Below are 22,818 nucleotides of genomic sequence, written 5' to 3' on the forward strand. Positions count from 1 at the left end.
CGGTCTTCCAGCTTGAGAAACTGGGGGGTCCTCATTATTAAATGACTCACTAGCAACTCAACCTGATAGCGGTACCTTTAGTGGTATACATCAGATCCTAAATGATCTCTGTCAACCAACAGAGGGAGACTTAATGTTACATTCCACCTTGCAGTCCGAAGAGATGGATATGCAGGGTGAGGGAAGAAGTGTCTGATAGAATAATCTTTTAGGGGAGGAATGCAGTGATTCCTGTGGGCATGTACATGCATACTGGTGACTGTAGCAGATTGCAGGAGGTGAACATACCTGTGGTAGATCAGTGTAGGATTTAGTATCAATGAAAAATAACAGATTTAGAACTCTCAGATTACTGCTACTAAACAAGATGTTAAAGGCAAAAGATTGCTTTCTTAGCTATTAAATGAAGATTGTAGGGTTGATAAATAAGTGATCTAATAATGCATGTTTTGTGTAGATTAGTCATTGTGCTATGTCCTTTCAATATGTTGATTTAAATTTCATAACAACCCTTATAAATAATTAATATAATGCACTTAGCTAGGTAACTATTTTTTAGTAGGATTCAGTTAATTTATAATGTTATACTCAACCCATGTTAACATATAGGTAATACACACTGTGGTGTGGCCTAATCGTGGTTATTTCAATTAGTATTGAATAAAATTAAAAATTTATTTTCTCTCTCTCCGTCACATTTCAAATGCTCAACAGTCATAGGTGGCTAGAGGTACCATATTGGGAAACAGATAAAAATTATTCAACTAAGGATTTGATTTGATTCCTTGCTTAAACTTTCAAACAAAATCTCTACCATCCTTCTGTCCTGTTTTGAAAAATAGGAATTTTAAAAAATACTTTAAACATATCCTTCATATACAAGTATATTGCAGTTTTTTCAGTAAACTGGATATATGAAATTCTGCCTATCTTCATAATCTTTCAGGGGCTTTCCAGTAACAGCCAGTGATTCATACTGGTAGATCTACTTCCTATCTCCAATATCATTAGGCCATGTTATGATGTTGAGGGATTGTTGTTTATATCTTTAGTCTACACCACAAAGTAAATACAAAGACTAAGTCTGTGAGCTCGACTCCAGTTATGTAATAAGTATCCAGGCAGTACATTAGAATAAAAGACTCAGTCTTAAAATTTTTTAATTTAATAAGATAAAATGTATATACACAAATAACTAAGATGTCCAGCATTTCTGAATATCTATAGTGCTATAGCCAAGTGCACAGAGTGCCAAATTCTAACTGCTTAAACCAGCCGCAAACATTTCTAAAAAGCAGAAAAAAAAATGCAGCTTATGCTGTTTCTCAGGTGGCACTAAAATTGTGCCAAGTGACATGAGCATATTAAAATAACATGAAAGTACAAGCTTTTTTTTTTTTAAAGATGAGGGAACTTTTTTTTTCTTCTTCTTAATAAAATTTTCTACATACCTTAGAAAAAGACTCAGCACATGAGTCATCATCTATCAAATGACCATGAAAGAGTTTATGTAGTATTTAAAAGTAGACATATGGTATTTTAATTAGTTAGAAGTACTGAAATGCATAATTTGATGCTATTAAAACCAACTTTTCAAAGTTTCTGGTACACAGTATATCCAAAAATTTACATATGTTCTACTTAATGAAATCTTGACTAATAGGATAATGAAGAAAGTTGACAACAGAAGACACAAAGTAAGCACATAAGTTTAGATTCAGACTCACAGAAGTAGAAAAAGAAATCAGAAGCAATGTGGACCAATTAAGTCAATGAATAAATTCATGCAAAATGGAAGTGTATTAGTATCTCAGTTTTTGATCATTTCTTTCTGAATTCTCTTCTCTGCAAATGTATATTTTGTGGGGCTGTAAATAACCAAGGGGGAGTCAGGATCACACTTTTCCTGGCACAGCTTCTGCTAAAATAAGTTTGCAAAAGACAATTTTATTTTTTGAGTGCCATTGTTTGATTTCTATATGGTGAACAAATTTCTTGTATTTCCTATCTACAGATTTAAGAGCATAATGATACTTCCTATTTATGTGTGTAGCCTATCTTTCCCTTAATTCTATCTTGAATTTACTCTTGCATTAAATTCTTTATAAAAGAATTCATTCTACTAAAACATGACCCAGTTACAACTTGAGAAGTATTTGTCATGGGTCATAAATTCCGTGTTCTATAAATGACCAGAACCCAGGACTATGGGCGACAAGTGCCTCGTGAGTCTACCATGGGAGTAAATGGCTCATCCGTGATAGAAAGCAGTGTGTTTCCAGATATCAGCAGTGATTTTTATTTACTCCTGGGAGAAACTGGGGAAAAAATAATATGTGAAATCCCCATCTTGCTTAAAAGCATCGTCTGTAGGAAACCCAAGAGTGTTGCTGGTTGAGATGACTAACATAAAAGCCTGTATTTCGTCAGGTTTCCTCTCATTAAAAAAATCAATATCAACTATTATGGAAGACTCCCAAAGAACTTAAGAACCATTCACCCAATTTAAAATGTTTATCACACCCATTATTATATTTCCCAGCAGGCGTCTTTCCAATTTCTGTATGTGGCAGGAAGAGTGTCTGCTTCCCTAATAGATTTGGACTTTGTAAGAGAACAGAAACTTTAAAATGTGACTAAGCTGGTCATTGCCTATTCTATCCACCATTTGCTTTCCAATTGCCCCAATTAAAGTTGTTATTCATGCCACACCGCTGGGGATCAGAGAACAGATATGGCTAAGTTAGCCCAACTATGAAGCCGTTCTTACTGTGTGATGCACAAAATACTCCAACCCTCCTCTGCAAGTAATGGAACATATTTATAAGGGTGAACATAGCACCCGTTATCTTTCATCAGCCACATAAGAGCAACCAAATTGGGTTCAACTGGTTTGAGGCAGTCTGTACTTGGAAGCTGGTATGTAGTATGTGTGCGTGTGATGTCAGCAGAAAGAGGACCAAGGATAGGGTCCATCTTTCAAGACAATGTTTGACAGAGTCCTAATCAAGCAGATGTGAATTTAGGGTATTCAGATAAAATAGAATCCAACTTCGGCTCTAGAGAAGATGTCTGTTCTTACAAAATTGATGATCATTCTGTGATAAAGAAATTGGCCTCAGTAAGCATACTGATGTCTCTCAAACTTTAAGTGCAGAACTAAGAAGACAAAAACCAAGTCTAGATTCTCATTACTGTTCTGTGTCTCCCTGAAGTTGATTTTGTTAAGTAATCAGTGTTGAATTTGTTAGTAGTAGGTTTTCAATGCCTAATGGCATCGGGTATTTTTATATTTCATGTATTCATTTATCTCTGCATTCATTGTTGTACATTCATTAAGTTCCAACTATTTACTTTTCTAGCATGGTGATTTATAAACAGTCCCACATCGAACTAAAGACCAGGTCCTGCTCTCAAAGAACTTAAAATCTAACATGATAAACATATGGATAAACAAAGTATAGTAAAACCCGGGAAGCAGTTAGTACTGTGAGAAGGGAAGAACCAACATGATTGCTGAACAAAGATAGCAGTATTTAAACCCCAAATACAATAATGGATGCCTCAAAGAGGAAGAACTATTTAAACTGAGCCTTAAAAAGGTTTTCTGGAGAAGGAGAGGAGAGGAAAGGCATTCTTGGCTGAAGGAAGACTTAAGTATGTGTGAAGGCTTGAAGAGCATGTGTCGGCATGCACATGTGTTAGAATTGGAGGCAATCAAGCATCCCCAGTCTTTGGTATGGAAGATTGTGAGAGGCATTTATAGCCAAAATGAGAATTTTAGACTTCAGTAAATAAGCATTTGAGACACTAGATATTATTGTTTATTTTCCTTGGAATTTAGACAGTTAACTCTGGGATTATGTGCTTTAAGAGATAGGAGTTGAAAAAAGTTTTCCAAGGAGTCCAGGCAAGGGTGGGCACTTAGCCTGGTAGTTGAAATGCCAGTTGAATTGAAAGACTCAGTGTCCCACATCAGAGTGCCTAGATTCAGCTGTGGAGTCTGGCTCCTGATTTCAGCTTCCTCCTAAGACTACAGGAGGAAGCAGTAATGGTTGAAGTAATTGGGTTCCTGCTACCCATGGGGGAGACTTGGATGGAGTTCCTGGTTCCCAGCTTCAACCCTGGCCCAGCCCCAGTCATGGCAGGTATTTGAGGTTTAAAGGAGAAATGGAGTATTCCATCACTCCATCTCTCTTCCCTCTCCCTCCCCAGGTAAGTAACAAATTTAAATGTCTGAACAAGAAATCTAGGCAAATGAAGATGCCAAGCTGACCTAGAACCATTATCATCTCAAAGAAAAGGAGGACCTAATACCAGGGCCTATGGAGGTGTTTTCAATAGAATTTAGTGGCTGAGGATGGCAGTTAGGATGAGAAGGGAATCAAAAGAGATGTAAATTTGTGAAGCAGGGGTGACAGAGTAGAGATATGAAATGTGAAAATGGAAGGAGCTTTTATGAGTTTGAGATGCTAAATAGATGACCCAGAGAGAAGGCAGCTCACAACTCTCCAGGACTACCTGATTCACTTCTTTGGATTCCTTTGGTTTTGCACCAGTTATAATCTACATGCTAATGATTCCCACATCTCAATTTAAAGCTGTTTGCTTTGAACGCTTCTCAGTTTACCCCCTCAGTCACTCAGTTTTCTCAATTCTAGATCCTGTACATATTTAAAAATCCAGTAACTTACCTGGATTTCTAACCAGTCCCCTAGTCTACCCTGTACCAGGACCCACATTCATTTTTCAGATGCAATCATGATCTTTCTAGAACTCAATTCAATTCTTGTACTCCCATGTTACAACATGTGAAGAGCTTTCTGTTGCCTTTAGGATAAAGTACAAAATCTGTAATATCGCTAACATGCCCACCCACAAGATACTCTATGTTCCAGAGAGCCATCCTGGACATCTTTTTGTGAACATATTGAACATACCTTGCTTTGCTCCTGTCCACCTACTTATGCAGCTTCCTCAGCCTGAGCAAGAACAGTGGAAAAGAGAACAGTCTCAAGACCATTTTTCTTTCCTTTTAATGTCCTGAAGTCAATTGAAATTTCACACTTCCTCTAAAACTATAGGATTAACAATATTAGAGTTCTAAAGTTACTGGTAATAGTCTTCCTCTTTTTGTTTCGTTAGGTTTTGTTTGCTTTTGCAGAAGTCAAGCTTTAATTCAGGAAGTTTTTTCAAAGAATTTTGTTTACAACTAGAGTATTAGCCCTTTAGTCTACACTATAAAATACCAAAATATCTCCTTGAGGATTAGTAAAAAATACTATATATAATTTTATCTAATTATTCCATTGCTTTAATAATTTTAATAAGCACAGTTTCTACTTAAGTATGGAAAATCAGGTTCTCATGGTGTGAGTCATGATGTTAGAAAATAATCTAGCATCAAGATTTGAGGAATGAGGTTTATAATCTGAGCTTACATAAGATTGGGCTTCAACACTTAGTCTTCTAGAGATTAAGCTTTTTATAAATGTGGATATTACGTAGTTTGTTATATTATGTATAATGATATTTCTCATTCCTTAGCCATTTGATTCTCCTAGAACATGGTGGATATTTATATATCTACTTTAGATATGAGAAGAAAATGGAGACTCAAAGAGGTTAAAAGACTCTAAGAATAATTCATATTTTAAATGTCAGATACAGAAATTCTGGCATAGCACCAGTAATAAGCAATCTTAATTTTATTTTTTGTTTTGGGTTCTGTTTTTGTTGTTGCTGCTGCTGCTGCTAAGATGCTACATGCTGGGTTGCCTGAACTGAGCGGAATCCAAGACCTGAAATACGTGTATAATAATCTCCGTCCACAAGACACAGACCTGGAAGCAACAAGTCATTTTACCAAGTAAGATAAGCCATGAATGCGGCTTGTGTACCCACATGTTCCACATTAGAAATGATTTCAGGTTGGCCAGTCCTTGGAATGGAACAACTATTTCTAGCACCAGCTTTTGTCGGTTTTCCAAGTGCAGAATGTGAATACGTAGCAGAAGCCTTAGTCAGGGGCTCTGCAGCATGCTATTGTTTGCTAACCAGCCTCTTCATCTAGCAGATTGCTCAATAAGAGGTCATTGAAAAGAGCAACGGCTGACATAAATAAATTGGTTGTTTCACTTGAACTATGTCCAGAAAAACAAATTGGAAAACAGATGTATGATGAGAAATGGACTCACTACTTTCATCTGTAAGACAATACAAATATTGGAATATTGGTCAAACACCTATGACTATCTTCTATCTTTAATCTATTTTTATTAAGCAAGTTTGGATAAACACAAGTGTACATCCAGGTAAAAATATGGGCAAACTACAATGACTATCAGAGCCCAAATCACTGCCCCGAGCACATTTATAATAGCATTTGAGATTTTCCTTTGATTGGCTGTCAAAATCCTGTTACATTTTAGGTATGCAGTAAAACAACAGAATTAGTATTTTTTATTTCCTGCAACCTCTTAATCTTCTGAGTCTAATTTTCAGTTGTTTTTATATTTTCAACTAGAAGTTTGTGAGCCTTGATTGTGTTCCTTTAAAGAAATATATGCTTTTGAAGAAGATATTAATTGAAATAAAGTACCCCTCAGATAATCTTACCTTTGCTGTGTCCCTACTAGTTGGACATTGAGGAATGTCTTCCCATTATGTGAGTGTAGGAAGGCTTTACTGGGATATCATACACAAGGAGAATTAGATTTGCCTTGGGGATTTCTGTTTCACAAACTTCAGGGGACAGGCTAACTTTGGGGTTCAATGGAATTCCGTGTCAGGACCAGCTTTGTGGTGCAGTTTAAGCTGACTGTGGCTCCATTTCCAATCCAGCTCCCTGCTAATGTGCCTGGAAAAGCAGCAGAAAAGTGCCTGGGCCCCTAGCACCCATATGGGAGACCCAGATGGAGTTCCAGGCTCCTGGTTTGGCTTTGACCCAGCAACAGGCCAATGCAGTGATTTTTGAAATGAACTGGTAGATACATGGATCTCTCTCTGTTTCTCTGTCAGTCTGCCTTTTAAATATTTTTTTTATTTTTTATTTTTATTTTTTTGACAGGCAGAGTGGACAGTGAGAGAGAGAGACAGAGAGAAAGGTCTTCCTTTGCCATTGGTTCACCCTCCAATGGCCGGTGCACCGCGCTGATCCGATGGCAGGAGCCAGGTACTTATCCTGGTCTCCCATGGGGTGCAGGGCCCAAGCACTTGGGCCATCCTCCACTGCACTCCCTAGCCACAGCAGAGAGCTGGCCTGGAAGAGGGGCAATTGGGACAGAATCCGGCGCCCCGACCGGGACTAGAACCCGGTGTGGCAGCGCCGCAAGGCGGAGGATTAGCCTAGTGAGCTGCGGCGCCGGCTCAGTCTGCCTTTTAAATAAGTGAGTTGAAAGAATAGAAGCAATAGGACCAAATCACAGAAAGTTATACGTGTAAGAACCCTTGGAGTCTATTTATTTTGACAATAAACATTCAAATGAGACAGCTGAGACCCAAATAATAGAAGAAGCAACAAGTAGAGCCAAGTCTAGGACCAAATTCTTCTGGTCCCTCTGGCCAGCATTCAGAATTGAATGGAAACTATATGATATGCTTAAGGAACACCAGACGAAACCTAGTTAAAAACACATAGATAATAAACAAGGGAACAGTAAAGTATTTAAATTATACAATGAGAGATTCATTACCAAAATTTAGCAGGTTTCTTTATTCTTGAAAAAAGCCTGTAATACAATTACCTCTAAAAAAAAAAAAAAGTGGTGATATATATTCCCTAACAAAATCACAAATATTGCCACTTGACCATGAGCAAAGGCGCCTTCTTGAGGATTTAACCAGGTATCTCAGATCATTTATTTCAAGGATTCAAGTTAGCTCAACTAATGGTGACAGGTGGCTTGCATGAGAAAACCCAGGGAAAAGCTAGCATCCTAACCTCAGGAGCTTGGATGATCCTTCGGAGTCCAAGGCAGCCTAAAGAGCACCTCAGCAGGAACTTACTCACGTCTTTCCAGGTTCCTACCTCTTACCAGTAAACTCTGCCCTTTGACAATGAGTCAGAGTGGGGTCACAGATAGCCTCCTTGGGCTATTCCCGTAGGAAAGGAGCTGAGAGGGACTCCTTTCTTTAAAAAAGGGCTGTATCATGGCAAGCACATGGCAAGTGGGACTGGGTGGGGAGGTAGAGGAGAATGGAGAGGACTAGAACAGGTCCAGGAAGGACATGTGATTGTGCTATAGGACCTCTGTTTCAGATGTATCACTGTTTGAACAATTGCAGTGCTGCAGTTCACAAATAGTCCACTCCTGCCACTTAAAAAGGGAAAAGCTATATATTGATTTGGGTGAATAAAGATTTTTAAGGTCCTTGCCAAAAAAACAAAAATGTACACAGGTTTTATTTGCCTGCCAGAGCCCTTTTCTTCCTATAGCTCTTCCTTCTGACACACCCAGATCTATAAAGAGCAGAATCTTGGATGTGGGTGAGGCTGCCTAGGGTGACTCATCTCTCCTCATCAAAGAGGACGTGAACTCAGGCAGGAAGTAACAAATCTGAAGCCAGGAACCTCTCAGGCAGGAAGCTGATCTGGTTGTTTCTGCCCGAGTACCTCTGCTGGGCTGATCTGCCTACTTGCAAAGTTGTACAGTGCATTCTATAAATTCAACTCCAGCTACAGTTTTGTGTAGTATCTGTTTGGAGAAAGAACATGTCCTTCATTGCAGACTTAAAAGGCATCTAGTTATGTAAACCAGGACATGTCATTTTTCTTTTTCAATAATTCTTTTGTCTTGCTATATTTCCCACTTCTTTCTTCCCAGAAGTTTATAATCTGATTTTCATAGATAAAGCTTATCCACCCCAACTCCATTATTGCCAAATGTATCTTTTCTGGGTAGATCATTTGCTCAAGGTCCACTCTTCTTGCTTCTAACATTGCCAGAAATGCCCTCATAGAATGACAAAATGTCATAAAATGTCAGGAATTGAGGGAGAATCTAAACAAAATGTCAGTTGTACCTACTCCTTAGTTCTCTAAACAAGTAGTATCTTGCCCATGAAATCTGATCCTTCCGGTACTTGCTGATCTTCTATTCCTCAATAATTCTGCAGAACATCTCACAGTTTGTGCTACATTTGATTTATTGCTTAATTATGTACTGTCCAGTATATCACCTTAATATATGGTCAGTTATATCAGGTTCTCCCAAGTGAAGCAAGGGATGTATTCCCACTTACCAATTCTAAGAATCGGTGAATATGAAACAAGCCCTACTTAACAGAAAATAAAATTTATACATCAAGAATTAAGTATATCGAAGACATATAATAATAAGCTAACATTTAATATACAGTGCTGCTTATTAAGTGTCAGGCCCTATTCTAAGTGCTATTCATACAATAACATATTTAAATATAACAACCCCAAAAAGAAATGATATTTTATCTACATCATTATTTTAATGAATTGAGACCCTAGAGAAGCAGTTTGCAAAAGGACGTAGTCAATAGAAGCCATAGCCACAATTCAAATCCAGGCAGGGGCAGACATGTAACCTAGTAGTTAAGACACCCGCATTGCATATTGGAATGCCTGAGTTCAGTACCCAGCACCAGTTCCTACCTCCAGCTTCCTGCCAGTGCAGACCCTGGGAGTGCAATGATGTCTCAAGAAATTAGGTTCTTTCTACCCACATGGGAGACCCAGATTGAGTTCCTGGCTTCTGGCTTCAGCCTTGCCTAGGTTGGGTCATTGCAAACATTTGAAGAGTGAACCAACAATGAGAAACTTTGCTCTCTGTCCCTTACTTTCCCTCTCAAATAAGTTATTAAGAAAAATCTATAAGTCATGCTCAAGAATAAGGAGCCATAACTACTCATAACTACCAGACTCTGCTCAAAATCCCCTCTTCCTCCTGCAGGCTTTTGGGTAACGTGCTGCTTGTATTTCAGTATTTAAAATCAGGCCATAATTTGCTCAAGGCTCCTCAGCACTCTCATTGGCTGCAGCTTGACCAAGATGTATCCTTCACCATTTCTCAGGCACTATTCCTCAGAACCTGAATACCCCAAGTCTCAGCAGAGGTCAGATATCCCTTCCGGACACATTCTGTCTGTGGCAACTCCATTTCTCCTGGCTATTCTGCTCTACAGGCTCCTTGGAAGACCCCTGTGGGCTAACTTCCTCCTGACTCCTGGGCAGTCACATTCCTGGTTGGTTGTTTCTATTGTGGCCCACTCCCAGATGCCCCGAGCCTCTCTTTTCAGATAAATCTTTCTTCTATAACCTCCAAGAGCCTGCCTCCATAGTATATTTTATTCTCAAGTCTCAATTTTCTATCTTTCCTTTTAGGTGTGCTTTATTGTGCATGCAGCTTGTCTACACAAGTCTCTAAAGTTCTTTGGTAAGCATATAGGAAGGCACTTCAAAGAGTCCATGGAAAACTGAAATGGAAAAATGTTGATTTTGTTATAAAACTTCTGAAATCCATGCATCATTTGTATAATATACATTTTCCATGGACTTGAGCACTGTCCTTTATATATGTATCAAGGGTTGAGGATCATTTCTGTTGTACCTGCCATCTACTGAAGAACCATTATACTGATCAAGAGATGTCCATTGATAGTGCCTGTGATCCTTTATCTTTCAAAGTTTAAGATCAATTTGTATATTTTAAATTTCTCTAACAAATGATACAATGTTTCTTATATAAATCCTTAAATAGAGTGCATTTATGAAAGTATCCCAAGTTAAAAACGATTGTGCAATTTTAACACAATACTCATTTAAAAATGTGTGCACTTGTTTTTTGCTTAAATATTATCTTGAGCAATGTTTTCTGACAGTGTGTAGATTTAAAATCTCCTGAAACAGACTCTTGAAGTTCTGACTTCATCACCCATAATTCACCACAATAGAGACCAAGATCTGCGATGGTAGATCTGTCAGAGGTCTTGGTGCTTCAAGGAATGTAGCTCGCTTAATATAGCTATTTCATATATAATATATACATGTATATCCACATATATCCCCCCGTATATTTAAACTGTTTCTTTAGCCCCAAAGGTGAAATGTGTTTTATGTTATGATTTCTTATGATGTTACAAGTTCTAGATTTAAAAAAGAAAATCTGTCCCACCCCCACCAGGCTCATAGATGGGGCCATCAGTTAAGACTAAGTCATCTGAGACACAGTGTGTGTGGCTACCTTAAGTGTCCTGGTTCTGACTACAGTATTAGCATTAAGAGGCTGCCCCTCTTGACCTTGCTTGTGACTTGAAAGAAGAAATGGCTTTCCTGCCTCTCCAAGAATGCACACTGTTTCTGCACAGTGCAGCATTCTACCTCACACATATACATTCTGGGTCAAGAACTGATCACAGGAGTTTCTGAGGATGCTGCATGCCACGTGGCAATAAAACTTATATCACAACTAATCACACAAGAGAAGGAAAAAGGCAAATAAAATTGGTTGCTGGCCACAAGAGGATTTTCACATCATTGTCAACTCCTGTCTCTGCTTCCCCTCCTCATTCCTACTCCCTTACAGCCGAGTGCTGTTGAATAGAATCAAGGAAGGATCATGACTCAGTCCTCTGCAAATTGGTACTCCCATGCAATATCTCTGCAGATCCCACTGCTAGGCAACAAAGGCAACCATTCATTAAAATGCTGCCCAAACAGCTTATTTCAGGAATTTCAATCACTCTCAGACCTTGTGTTAGCTGTCCTTAGAAACAGATAACCTCATTCACAGAGCAGACGGCGATCATTAAGCATAAACTTCCCTGCCTACCTCCTCTCCCACATACAGACAGCGTTTCTCACCTCATCCATTTCTTCCTCCAAACATAGGAGAGGAATTTGGGCTGCCTTGCAGATTCTGAGGTTTAGCAGGCCTAAGATCTCCTTCTCTTCAGCTTAAACTAAAGCCAACTTGAAGCAAAACAAAACCCTAATCTCTGCTGAGATCTGGCCCCCCCAAAAAAATGTGTGCACCAGGGGCAGGCATATGTGGCATAGTGGGTTATGCCACCACATCCTATATAAGAGTGCCTGAGATTAAGTCCTGCTTCTGCAAACTCTGGAAGGCAGCAAATACTTGTTGGGTGGCTCAAGTACTTGTGTCCCTGTTGCCCATAGGCAAGACCCATATGGAGTTCCCGGCTTTGAGCTGCTCCAGTCCTGGCTGTTGAGGGCACCTCCGGATGACAAAGCAGTGGCATGAACCACTGTTGTGGTATAGTGGATAAATCCACTGCCTGCCATGCCAGCCTACCATTTGGGCACTATTTTCATTTCCTGGCTGCTCCACTTCCTATCCAGCTCCCTGTTAATGGCCTGGGAAAGCAGGAAAAGATAGCCCAAGTGTTTGGGCCTCAACCACATAGGAGTCCTGGGGAAAGCTCCTGGCTTGGGCCTGACCCATGGCTGGGGAGTGAAACAACAGATGGAGGATCTCTTTCACAATAAATAAATCAAAAAAAGGAAGGTCTATATATCTTCCAATCTCCTTCAAATATGCAAGTAAATAAATCTTTAAAATTATGTGCTTCAGGGAGGCACATTGGTAGTAACAGTCAAAATCTATCCATTACCCAAAGAATAAAAGACATATATGGTCTCAAATTGTAACCCGGAAACCAATAGGGCTTGGCTACTTTCTAATGATAACAGACTTTCTACTGTGTTTACCATATTCTACTTCTGTCTGCACACTGGCCAGTATTCTGTTGTATAAATTTCAGAGAGAAGACATCTCATTGACTTCCCCAGTTGTTTTTGTTCACTTTGGATAGTGTCCTTCATGAAAAACTATTGGGGATTCTGTTGCCCTTCCTTAGTTCTATCATGGGCCACCCCTTCACAGAGTAACAGCAAAGGGCTTCTTCTCTGGACCTTAAGAGACAATAGTCTGAGGAGGGGCCAGAACAGGCACAGTGACTGTTCAACAATACAGCCTTGCAGTGGCCCAAAATACTGAAAGCATCTGGAGACATGCACTTGGACACCACACATAGGGTCAGGAGCCAGAGTCCCTGAACCACCTAATGTTTTCAGACACAATGCCAGAAACTCTGTTCTCCACATGTTTTATTTATTTATGATGGCTAGAGAAACAAATGCTTGAATGTCTCCAACAAAGTTACTTGGCTTTGTATCTGGCTTCTCCTGAAAAACTAAAAAAGAGGTCATGAGACAGAGGTATGGATCCTCGAGTTATTTTATCAATACATTTTGATTTTTCAGTTTGTGGGTAATCATATCACAAATTGTTATAATCTTACAAAGGAGGATCGATTTTCCCTTGGTTTTAACTGAATAATTGATACCTACAGAAAAACATACAAGGGGAGAAAAACAACAACACAGAACCTAGAAGAATTAAGATATCTGGACAAGGCCTTTTTGATTCCAAGATGGCAGTATAGCAATGGGGCGGTCTGCTCAAGGCTAGGCAAAAATTTAAAAAATAGTTGAGAAAGTGCATTCTCGGGATAGTTGGAGGGAAAACTGCACTGGAGACTCTGTGGAAGGAAGGGAGATGCCACGGATCTCTGGAAGGTGCAGACACAAACCAAAGAGCATGGATACAACAAATGACCCCAGCAGCCCTGTGCCAGACAAAGCCCCAGCTTGGAGAGCAAGGTGAGATCAGACTGCAGTGGCCCATGCCACTGCTGATGTAGCTGGAGTGAGAGCCTAGTGGACTCCATGGTCTTGGAGTCTCTCCTAGAGCCCTGAGAGGACCAAGATTCCCGCTCACCCAGAAAAAAAGAAAAGGGGTGCATCTCTCTCTTCCCCATCCTCCCTATAATGGCACCTACCAACAGGCTGAGAAGAGGATGGGTGCCATTTTGGACAGAAGTAGGTAGCAGCTAATTCAGGTCTGTGCACACATGTAGCAACTGGCAGGACAGCTGCCATCTTGTCAGCAGGGGCAACTGCAGTAGCTCTGGTTCAACTGGTGAGGACAGAAACCATCTTTGTCAGCAGAGGCAAACCCAGAAATTCCTGTGCACAAACCCAGAAAAGGGCAGGGAGAAGGATCTATTCCAACGTTAGTACTGGCTGCAGAGACTCTTGTACGTCCCCTGCACAATTGTGAAATGAGTAGGACTGCAGCCAGCAGATGCTGTGCATGTGTGTGATCCAAGGACTTTTACCAGAGGGCAAAGTCCATGCTCCCCACTGACTTTGAATCTGGTGGGGAGGATTAACAAGAAGCTGGACACCCACATACAACTGTGAGGTGTCCCCAGGCTCTCAACCGATCCCAGGCTCCAGGGCTTAAACTTCCTAGATAGAACACTGCCGGGCAGCTGGCTTTGGGAACATTTCAGCCTCTCTGTGGATGGGATAGGCTAGCATGACTAAGTGGATCCTCTGCACCCCATGGCTGTGGGAGCCCTGAGTGCGGAGGCTGTGGGAATTCTGTGACTACATCAGAGGGTGCAGAGTATACATGTCTCCACATACTCAGAGCTCCCTGATTGCCTGGGATGGGTGATTGCAGCAGCATCCATGCTCACACTGAGGACTGCACAGATCCTTTGTGCATTTCAGGTGGAAGCATGGATGAGTGTTGCACCTACTGAGGACTAACACCCAGACATTGATCACCTTGGACAAGAGGGGAGGGTGTGATTACACAAATAGAGGTGACCATATTACCCCTTCTGTTAAGAAGAGTAGATCTGCCAACCCAACTTGGGTTTCACACTGGATACTTGCTACACATTGGAGCACTAACCAGAGCTCTCTGGTCACACCCAGCACACACCTTTGGATATTCAAAGAAAGAGCAGACATTCTCTTAAGCCACAGAGGCATAGTTCAAAGATAAAAACCATCGAAGGAAAAAAATCCAACAAGTATCTCCACAAATTCCTAAAAATAAATGCAGAAATTCAAGAAACAAGATTAAGGAAGACTATATGATCCCCCCCCCCAAAAAAAGGCACACAACACTTCAGTATTAGAATGTGAAAATAAAGAGATTGACAAAATGCCTGAAACAGAATTCAAATGATTGAACGTAAGATTATTCAGAAGTAATTAGAAGCAAATCCATACATGACATGAAGATTTTTTCCCATGCAATTGGGATTTTAAAGAGAAATCAAATATTAGAAATGAAGAATTCAACAGATCAAATGAAAAATGTTGTGGAAATCCTTAAAAACAGAGTTAGTGAGGTGGCAGGAAGGATATCTGAGCTAAAAGACAAATGCTGAGAAATTTTCAGTCCACACAAAAAAATTAGAAACATTAAAAAAAATGTTGGAGATTTATGGGTAACTATCAAATAAACCAACATAGTTCCTGAAGGCATGGAAAAAGAATGGATTAGAAGGCCTATTTAGTGAAATAATTACAGAAAACTTCCCAAATTTTGAGCAAGGGACATCCGACTACAGAAAGCACGTAGAATTCATAATAGACCTGACCAGAATCTAAGACATGCAGGAAGGAAATGCCAGATTGCTTTCAAAGGATCTCCAGTAGACTCACAGCTGACTTCTCATCAGAAACCCTACAGGATAGGAGAGAATGGATATACAGAGTCTAAGGAAAAAAAAAACTATCAACCCAGAATACCATACCCTGCAAAGCTCTCATTTGTGAATGAAGGTGATATAAAGACCTTCCATAACAAACATGAATTGAAACAATTAGTCACCACTCATACAATCTTACAAAAGATGATTAAGGATGTGCTAAAACAAAAACACAGAAATATATTCATCATTATGAAAGAATGAGAAGGCAGAAAATCTCCCAGTAAAAGTACAAAGGAAATCCAAAGTAGAAAAATATTTATTGAAAATAGCAGGGCTAAGTCATTAATTATCAATAGTAACATTGAATGTAAATGGCCTCATCTCTCCCATTAGAAGACACAGACTAACTGAATGGATTAAAAATCAAGACCCATCTATTTTCTGCCTACAAGAAATACACCACACCAACAAAGATACATGCAAACAGAGAGAATGGATGGAAAAAGATACTCCATGACAGCAAAAAGCAAAAAAGAACAGGTGTAGGCATCATAATATCAGACAAAGTAAACTTTAACACAAAAACTGTTAAAAAGATTAATAAGGGCACTAAGTGTAATGATTAAGGGATAAATTCAACAGGAAGATGTGACTATAAAAAATGTAAATGCACCCAATTACAGAGTATTGGATATTTAAAAGAAATGCTATTGGATCTCAAGTGAGAAACAGCCTCCAATACAATAGTAACAGGGGACTTCAACTCCCCATTTTCATCAGTGGACAGGTCAACTAGACAGAAAAATCAATGAAGAAAAAGAGCTAAGTGGCAGTATGGACAAAAATGGACCCAACTGATATCTACAGAACTTGTCATCCTACAGTTGTGGAATATAGATTTTTTTCATCAGTGCAAGGAACTTTATCTAAGATTGACCATATGCTAGGCCATAAAGCAAGTGTCTGCAAATTCAAAAACGTCAGAGTCATCTTCTCTGCCCACAGTGGAATGAAGCTGAAAATCAGCAACTCAAGAATCACAAGAACGTACACAAACAAATGAAGACTGAATAACATACTCCTGAATGAACAGAATGTCATAGGAGAAATCAAAAGAGAAATCAAAATTTCTGGAAATGGGGCCAGCACCCTGGCTCATTTGGTTAATCCTCCGCCTGCAGCACTGGCACCCCTTATGGGTGCTGGGTTCTGTCCCAGTTGCTCCTCTTCCAGTCCAGCTCTCTGCTGTGGCCCAGGAAGGCAGTGAAGGATGGCCCAGGTGCTTGGGCCCTGCACACCCATGGGAGACTAGGAGGAAGCACCTGGCTCCTGGCTTCGGATCAGTATAGCTCTGGCCATAGCAGTCATTTGGGGAGTAAACCAATGGAAGGGAGACCTTTCTCTCTGTCTCTCTCTCACTGTCTAACTCTGTCAAATAAAATTTAAAAAAATAAATAACAATGGAAATGAATTAAGCTGACAGTACAACATATCGAAACTATGGGATACTGCAAAAGCAGTATTAAGAGGGCAGTTTATAGCAATTGGTGCATACATCTAGATTTTTAAAAAGTACCAAATAGCTATTAATGCATCTCAAGGACCTAGAAAAACAAAAACTCTAAAATTAGGAGGAAAGAAATAATTATTGAAGAAATAAAATTGAAACAAAAAATGATACAAAAAAGGTAAGTGAAAAGCTCGCTTTTTGATACAATAAGCAAAATTGATACATCATTGGCCCCACTAACCAAAAAAAAGGAGGCCAAAATCAATAGAAGCAGAGATGGAAAAGGAAGTGTAACAGATACCATACAAATACAAGGAATCATTAGGAATTACTATGAAGATCTGTTTGAAAACAAATTGGGAAACCTGGAAGAAATGAATAGATTCCTGGACATATATGGTCTACCAAAATTGAGTCATGAAGACAGAAAACCTAAACAGACCAATAACCAAGATGAATATTGAATCAATGAGGATTTTCCCAGGTAGATTCACTGCTGAATTCTAACAGACATTAAAAGAAGAACTAATTTCAATTCTTCTAAAGCTATTCAAAATAACTGAAAGGGAAGGAATCCTCCCAAACTCCTTATATGAAGCCAGCATCAACTTAATTCCTAAAAGAAAGAACAGGACAAGAGAACTACAGACTAATATCTCTGATAAACACAGATGTAAAAATTCTCTACAAAATACTATCTAATTGAATCAAATGACACATCACAAAGATATCTCATCCTGACCAAGTGAGTTTTATCCCTGGTTTGCAGGGATGGTTCCTGTAAATGCAAATCAATGTAAGTAAATCAATGCAAATCAAAATGAGCTGCTGGCACTGGGGCATAGCAAGTAATGCCACCGCCTGCAGTGCCAGCATGTCATACGGGTGCTGGTTCAAGTCCCGGTTTCTCCACTTCCAATCCATCTCTGCTATGGCCTGGAAAAGCAGTAGAAGTTGGCCGAAGTCCTTGGGCCCTTGCATCTGTGTGAGAGATCTGGAAGAAGCTCCTGGCTACAGATCAGCGCAGGTCTTGCCATTGCAGCCACCTGGGGAGTGAACCAGCAGATGGAAGACACCTCTCTCTCTGCCTCTGCCTCTCTATAACTCTGCCTTTCAAATAAATAAACCTTAAAAATGAAGACCAAAAACCATATGGTTATCTCAATAGATGCAGAAATAGCATTTGATAAAATACAACACCCTTTCCTGATGAAAACCTTAAGCACATTGGGTATAGAAGGAACATTCCTCAATCCCATCAAGGCAATTTATGACAAACCCGCAGCCTGCATCTTCTTGCATATGGGAAAAGTTGGAAGTATTCCCACTAAGATCCAGAAGCAGACATGGGTACCCCCTCTCACCACTGCTATTCAATATACCCTGGAAGTTTTAGCATAGCCATTAGGCAAGAAAAAAAAAATCAAAGTAATACAAATTGAAAAGGAGGAAGTCACACTAATCCTGTTTGCAGATTATATGATTCCATCTATATAGGGGATCCAAAAGACTCTACTAAGAGACTTCAAACTCTTTTATGAGTTACAAAACAGTGGCAGGATATAAAATCGTTACACAAAAATCAATAGCCTTTGTATACACAGACAATGCCATGGCTGAGAAAGAACTCATAAAATCAGTCTCATTCACAATAGCTACAAAATAAAAATCAAATACCTTGGAATAAATTTAACCAAAAATGTCGAACAACTCTATAATGAAAATACAAAACATTCATGAAGGGAATAGAAGATGACACAAAAAATGGAAAAATCTTCCATGTTCATGGATTGGAGCAATCATCAAAATTTCCATACTACCAAAAGCAATTTACAGATTCAATGTGATCCCAATCAAAATACCAATGACATTTTTCTCAGAAGTAGAAAAAAATGATGCTAAAATTCATATGGAAACATGAGAGACCCCGAATAGTTAAAGCAATCTGAAAAAATAAAAACAAAGCCTGAGGCATCACAATACCATATGTCAAGAGTACCAATCTAAAAAGATAAATAGTCCAGATGATGCTGTTTTACAACAGCGATTTTCTATCAACAGCTCTGTATCAGTTATCATCACTGTATTCCTAACTATTCATTGCATACAAGGGCTACATTACAGTGACTTAAGCAAATAGCTGAAATAACAATTTGAAAATGTATTTTTCTGTCTCTCTCACTGTCCACTCTGCCTGTCAAAAATAAATAAATAAATAAATATTTTAAAGCACCATTTATCACTATTAATTTTTCTAAATTTTATGTTAAGGTTTTCTTTGTATTTGATTTCATTTTTACATCAATAAAATAAGTTAGATTTGGAGGTGGAGAGGGAAACTTGCAGCATCTTTTCACTGGCATTATCACTTTATAGATAAGACTAGTTCATCAATGCCTCCCTATTTCCTTCATTCTGTGAGCTCTGATTTGGCAATTTCTGTAAGGTGTCTCCACAAGCAGGTATGAGGATGACCTATTCAAAATTTTTTTAAGGTTGATCAAAGAACATGGTTTTATTTCTTTTCATGTATTTTTTTAAAAACTTTTATTTAATAAATTTAAATTTCCAAAATACAACTTTGGGATTATAGCGGCTTTTTCCTCCATAACCTCCCTCCTACCCGCAACCATCCCATCTCCCACTAAGACTGTGAAGTCTAGAATTTGTATGAAGCTTAGGGACTTGGTTGAAACATAAGGCTTGCCCACCTTGTAGCATGAATTTTGAAGACCTGAAATATCAACTTGGGAAACAGCAAAGGCTTTTAAACTGGTTGATTTTAATAATCCAAGCTGTACTCTAAACTGTAAAACAGAAGTAACAATGAAAGAAAACAGGCACTAATGCTGGCTCTTTCTATAATCCCTGGATAGGGCTTGTAGAAAGTCAGGAGAGTTTACCACATCAAATCATTGAACTGTTTTTTGTTTAATCAATCCTCCTACATACAGTTTGCTGTGGGGCTCATATACGTTCATTTGTTTACTTATTTGATAGTATGCTTTCTCAAAAATGTTTGAATAATTTTCAAAGATTTTTCACAGTTGCTTCATTTGATCCCACCAACAAATTATTTATATATATGTATACACACACACACACAATTGTGTCTCCTGAGGTCATCAAGCAATGACTTTTTGAGATCATGGGAAGAATTAATGAATTCAAAATAGAACTAAATCAATTTCTTACATAATGGATGCTCCTCTCATGACATAATTATGCTGAATCATAAAAAAAATCTTGCATATGGAACTCTTAGTTTCCCTGATGATGTCAAATAGATATTGATGCTCTTTAACTGTAGTGTCTTCAGAGTAGTTTACAGAAAAGAAAAAGGAGATCTACAGGCTCACAGCCATGGATCTGAAGTTGGGATATCATACTATCAACAATGGCTTAACATGACATGTCTATTTCTGTATTGTGTAAACAGACTGTAACATTTACATTTTTTACTCACATGGGTACCTATACATGCAACCAAACTTTCCTGTAATTTTGAATTTTTAAAAAGTACATGGAAAAGATTCTTATAAATTATACCTCCAGAGTGCATGAACAATGAACAGTGAGTATCACTGAACTCATTTTGAAATGGTGAAATTTTGCTAAGAAAAATGTGTTTGGATATTTGTTGGCTCATTGTAAATTTGTAATAAATTATCTGAAAGCATACTTTATAAGTTTAAAATGAGAAAGTACTGGTCAAATATTTCAGAGCTTACAGATTCAACACTGAGCTATTATTTTTCTTCACAGAATAAAGGGTGACAAAGCTGCATTAGTTCATTGTCACCCCTGAATGATTCAGAGTAACCCACATGGCTGGATACTCAGTAATTTCAGCACCAAAAACTGTGAAAAGTAATGTATTTCATTACAATGGTTTTGGTATGTGCAATCAAGTTTTGAGATTTAGGTGAAGAAATTTGTCCATGGGGAATGCAAGTCACTTGGAACACTTTGTCTATTTTCCTTATGATTACATTGCAGTGCCATTGGTAAAATGCACATACTCATGCAAATTCCTTCCTAGAAAAAGCCTTTTGAGAAATATTCCTCTGAAACTGTTAAAGATACTGACCAAACAGGGCTGTCAAACTGCCAAATGATATCAACAATTTGAAGTACCAGCGGAAACGTGCTCTTGCAGAAATGTCTATCAAGGGGCATCACTCAGCTCCCTCGTCCTCTGCAGCATTATTGATGCTTACTCACTGGTTATTCTGACATAAGTCAAAGCTTTGGCTATTTATAGTCACCTGTCCATATACATGTGATTTTAAAAGCAGAATATTTAATTTTGAAATCTATGAAGTGTTTGCTTACTATGTATTTTTTCCACGAACTTTTTGGAAAACCCATTAAATGTGTGAATTTCAAATTTCTTAAACAGAATAAATGTATCTTTTCATTTGTTTTCCATGAACTTATTGCAGTACCCTCAGATATCAGAAGTAGAATATGACCTAGACACAATTTTAAGACACGACCTATGACATAAGACATTTCTTGTTGACTGTAGACCTGGCTGTGTGCCCCTACCATGAGAAATATCTGATTGTGTTTTCGCCCATGGGTAATTTTTACATAAAAAAAGATCATTTTCTTAGGGCCTTTGCCCCATCTGGGAATCCCACGCTGAATCCATTGGCTTATTTTTCTCTTGAAGATGAAATTGAAACACTGTTCATTATAGATAATCCACAGTGAAAGCAAAGTCTCTGGCATCAAATAAACTGGAATTCTTCAGTTACTACTTCTCTAGTTGATGTCACCTGAAGTATATGTTTAACCTCTTTTGCATATTTGTCTGTTGGGGAGGTAATTTTATGGATTTTTCTGAGGATGAAAAGATTAACATAAGGCATTTAGTGCAGAACCTGCCACAGGATATATACCCCCAGAGAGCAGTCGGACTGCTCTCCTTCACCTCTGTGTCCTAGCACACAGATGAGTGGCTAGCAGCGAGCGTTAGACGTGTTTATCAAGACTGCTTGGCTGCTTCCCTAAGGAAACGTAAAAGCTGGGCTATTTCCAAAAATCTGCTGCTTTGGAGCAGACATATAAGGTACACCGAGCAGAATCCTACTAATGCAGCCATTAGAAAAATGAGTCGGAAAACTGCTACCTTGGTAAATCAGATCCTCAGAGAGACTGGTGACATGCTGCCCTCAGGGCCCCACTCCCAAGTTAAGCACTATTGTGCCTGACCTGTTAAATCTAACAGAGAGAAGAGGTGGGTTCTGAGCAAAGGCTGCCCCTGAGCCACAAACTTACAGTGGTTCATCTTGCATCTTCTGGCTTCTTGCCTCATAGCTAGTAAGGCAGTGTAAGAACAAGGCTGGGACATAGCTGGGATTTGCCGAGAGTGACTACATCCAAACAGAAGATGTATGGGACTCTCAGACATCGCTTAATGAATCCATGATTTCAATCCCAACACATAAAATTAAATATTTGTGGATCAATGAATTAATGGATGAATGGCAGGGCCTCCATAAATTATGATTAGTGTTACACTCCTGCAATGATTGTTATCTCCATGTATTCAAAGAGCTGAAGGGAAGAGCTTACTGTTTCGTACTGTGCTCTACACCCATACATTCATAAATTCAAAGAACATCAAGAGACATAATGAACGTAATGCAAATGAGTAATGGGATGAGAGTAGTATGTTAATTTACTTAGCAAATTCTGGCCTACATTGATGGAAAAATTTGGAATTCGTTCAAAGTCAAGCCAGATCATGATAAATGAGCTTGAATACTTAAATTGGGAGGGTGTTA

At 38.8% G+C, this 22,818-nt stretch overlaps 1 protein-coding gene across 2 annotated transcripts in view; it reads left to right on the forward strand.

Annotated features, from left to right (window-relative positions):
- PIK3C2G (phosphatidylinositol-4-phosphate 3-kinase catalytic subunit type 2 gamma) overlaps positions 1 to 22,818 on the forward strand; it is a 464,615-nt gene that overhangs the window by 361,454 nt on the left and 80,343 nt on the right. For both annotated transcript variants that reach the window (XM_051850300.2, XM_017343356.3), the window contains exon 27: positions 5,760 to 5,869. In XM_051850300.2, coding sequence (XP_051706260.2) covers positions 5,760 to 5,869 — 110 coding nt within the window. The remainder of the gene's footprint in view (positions 1 to 5,759; positions 5,870 to 22,818) is intronic.

This window comes from Oryctolagus cuniculus, chromosome 9, assembly GCF_964237555.1.
Source record: "Oryctolagus cuniculus chromosome 9, mOryCun1.1, whole genome shotgun sequence".
In the NCBI taxonomy this organism is placed as follows: Eukaryota; Metazoa; Chordata; class Mammalia; order Lagomorpha; family Leporidae; genus Oryctolagus; species Oryctolagus cuniculus.